Source organism: Triticum urartu, chromosome 7 (genome assembly GCF_003073215.2).
Source record: "Triticum urartu cultivar G1812 chromosome 7, Tu2.1, whole genome shotgun sequence".
NCBI classification, from domain to species: domain Eukaryota; kingdom Viridiplantae; phylum Streptophyta; class Magnoliopsida; order Poales; family Poaceae; genus Triticum; species Triticum urartu.
The window spans coordinates 50,276,042-50,278,212 of record NC_053028.1 but is presented as its reverse complement, the minus strand read 5'-3'; the positions used below and the strand labels follow the sequence as shown (position 1 = coordinate 50,278,212).

At 49.6% G+C, this 2,171-nt stretch overlaps 1 protein-coding gene across 1 annotated transcript; it reads right to left on the bottom strand.

Annotated features, from left to right (window-relative positions):
- Window positions 1-271: 271 nt before the first annotated feature.
- LOC125518316 lies at window positions 272-1,899 on the bottom strand. Its single transcript, XM_048683195.1, has 2 exons — window positions 1,720-1,899; window positions 272-1,615 (listed from the first exon to the last, which is right to left on the bottom strand). Exons 1-2 carry the CDS (start codon window positions 1,897-1,899, stop codon window positions 272-274), a joined length of 1,524 nt encoding a protein of 507 aa, XP_048539152.1.
- Between the last annotated feature and the right edge of the window lie 272 nt (window positions 1,900-2,171).

The window sequence follows — 2,171 nt, the reverse complement described above, 5'->3', positions numbered from 1 at the left end:
ATAGCAAATCACCTACAGCAGCACATTCATTGAACAACAATTCAACACCAGTAAACTGCATCAATTTCCCGATTTTTAACTGAGCTTAATAGAAAAAGTGCACGGCAGAAAACTGACAAATTTGTTTTGCATGCAAGTATTGTGATATACTGATATAAGGACCATGCATACTATTACTTCCTACACAGTAGTTAAAGTATAAGGTGTAGACTGAATTGAAATACATCAGTGAAGAAGTTAATAATTGTACCTCTCCTGAATGACCTAGCAGCTATATGCTTCTGGCATTTAAAAGGCTGCAAAGAATATTTTGGCCACCTAAGGTTTTATAGTCGTTAAACCCATAGTTTCCACTGTAGCCAGAAATTTTACCACCCTTACTGAATTCAAAGTCATTTGCAAAATATTTATCTTCAGAGCCATTTGCAATTTCACTATATTCGTATGTATCATCGTCGCTATTGATATCACTTCCATAATCATAATCATCTTTGATGTCATCGGAATAGCCATCATAAAAATCATCAGAATAGCCATCACAATAATCAGAAAAGCTGCCAAACAAGATACTATCCAGAAAGCCCTCAGCACCACTTTCAGCAGCAGCAGCACTTTTACCATTGTACTGGCCATTTCTATTATCCATGTCGTCATCTTCATCGCTAGTCTGAGGGAATTCATCCTCATCCTCATGGTACTTTTGAAACTCCCGACTTAATAAAGAGTCATCAAGCAGGATACTACCTCTGATAAAAGACAGAGAGTTCTTGAATACAGGAACCCACTGCTCCGGTTTGATGCAACGAAAGAGCATGAGGTTTGGAGCATCCACCGAGAGGTTCATAGTAAACTTGCACTTGACCATGGTCAAACTCTTCAGAGAGAAGGACAAAATCTCATGGGCACCTACCAAACAGCTCTTGAGCTCTAGTTCTTCCAAAGGGCACTGAGAAGAGAGCTGCTTCACAACTTTATCATCTAGCTCGACATATGACAGTTTCAAGATTTTGAGATGGCAAGAGGCGAAGTCTATGTGATCCAGCGTAATGTACTTGTGGAGATGCCCATTAAGCTGAATAGCACGAGCTTTTTGCTTGATAGCGGTACGGATCCAGCTCTTGACATTGCCATCGTTATAAGTCTCGTAGAAATCATCCTCACCAACCGAGCGCACACGGAGTGTGTCCAGTGGCGTGAGCGCGTCCCGGCTGCGCAGCAACCGGTTAACAAACCTGGCGAATTCCTCAGGTGGGTTATCATGGAGTCCCACGCGGACGTCGATGCAAGGCGCAGAAGCCCAGAGGTTGCGCCACCTTCGCGAGAGCCTGCATGTGCGGACCACCTCCCACGCCTTCAGGAACGACATGATGTGGTGCAGCAGCGCGTCCGGGAGGTCGCTGAGCCTGTCGGCGGGTTCGCCTGCCCCGCGAGATGTCTCAACAGTTGGAGGTCGGTTAACCGGTACCCATTGCTTGGATACCTTCCGGGGGATTTGGTTCGGTGGTTTGCCTGCCCTGCAAGGCTTCCCCGTCCCAATAGGTTGGTTCACTGGCACTACCTTCGGGGCACTCCGTCGGACGGGTTGCCTGCAACAGGAGACGTTACTGTCGGCCGGTTAACCGGCACCCATCGCTTGGATGACTTCCAGGGGATTTCGTTCGACGGTTTGCCTGCCCCGTGAGACCTCCCCGTCCCCATGGGTCGGTTCACCGGCACTACCTTCGGTGGCATTCCGTCGGACGGGTTGCCTGCAGCAGAAGGCGTCACAGCCGGCCGGTTAACCGGCACCCACCGCTTCGATACCTTAGGGAGCATTCCGTTGGACGGGTTGCCCGCAGCAGGAGACGCCACGCCCGGTCGGTTAACCGGCACCCAGCGCTTGGATGCCTTCGGGGGCATTTCGTCAACGGGTAGCCTGCACGGACATGGCCGCAGAGAAAACCAAGTCGAGAGTTGAGATCAACGCATTACGAGGATGCTTCCAAGAAATTTCCGATCTGGTTGGAAGTTGGGAGAGGAAACTTACACAAAGACTGGCGGCAATGGCGACGAGTTCTTGATCCTTCAGCGTAGCAGCAGGGAGCGGCGGCGCCGGGGTATGGTTGGGGTTGAGAGAAGGGGGTCTTGCAATCGGTGGGAACCTTCTTTGTGGGATTGGCCGGCTTCTTTCT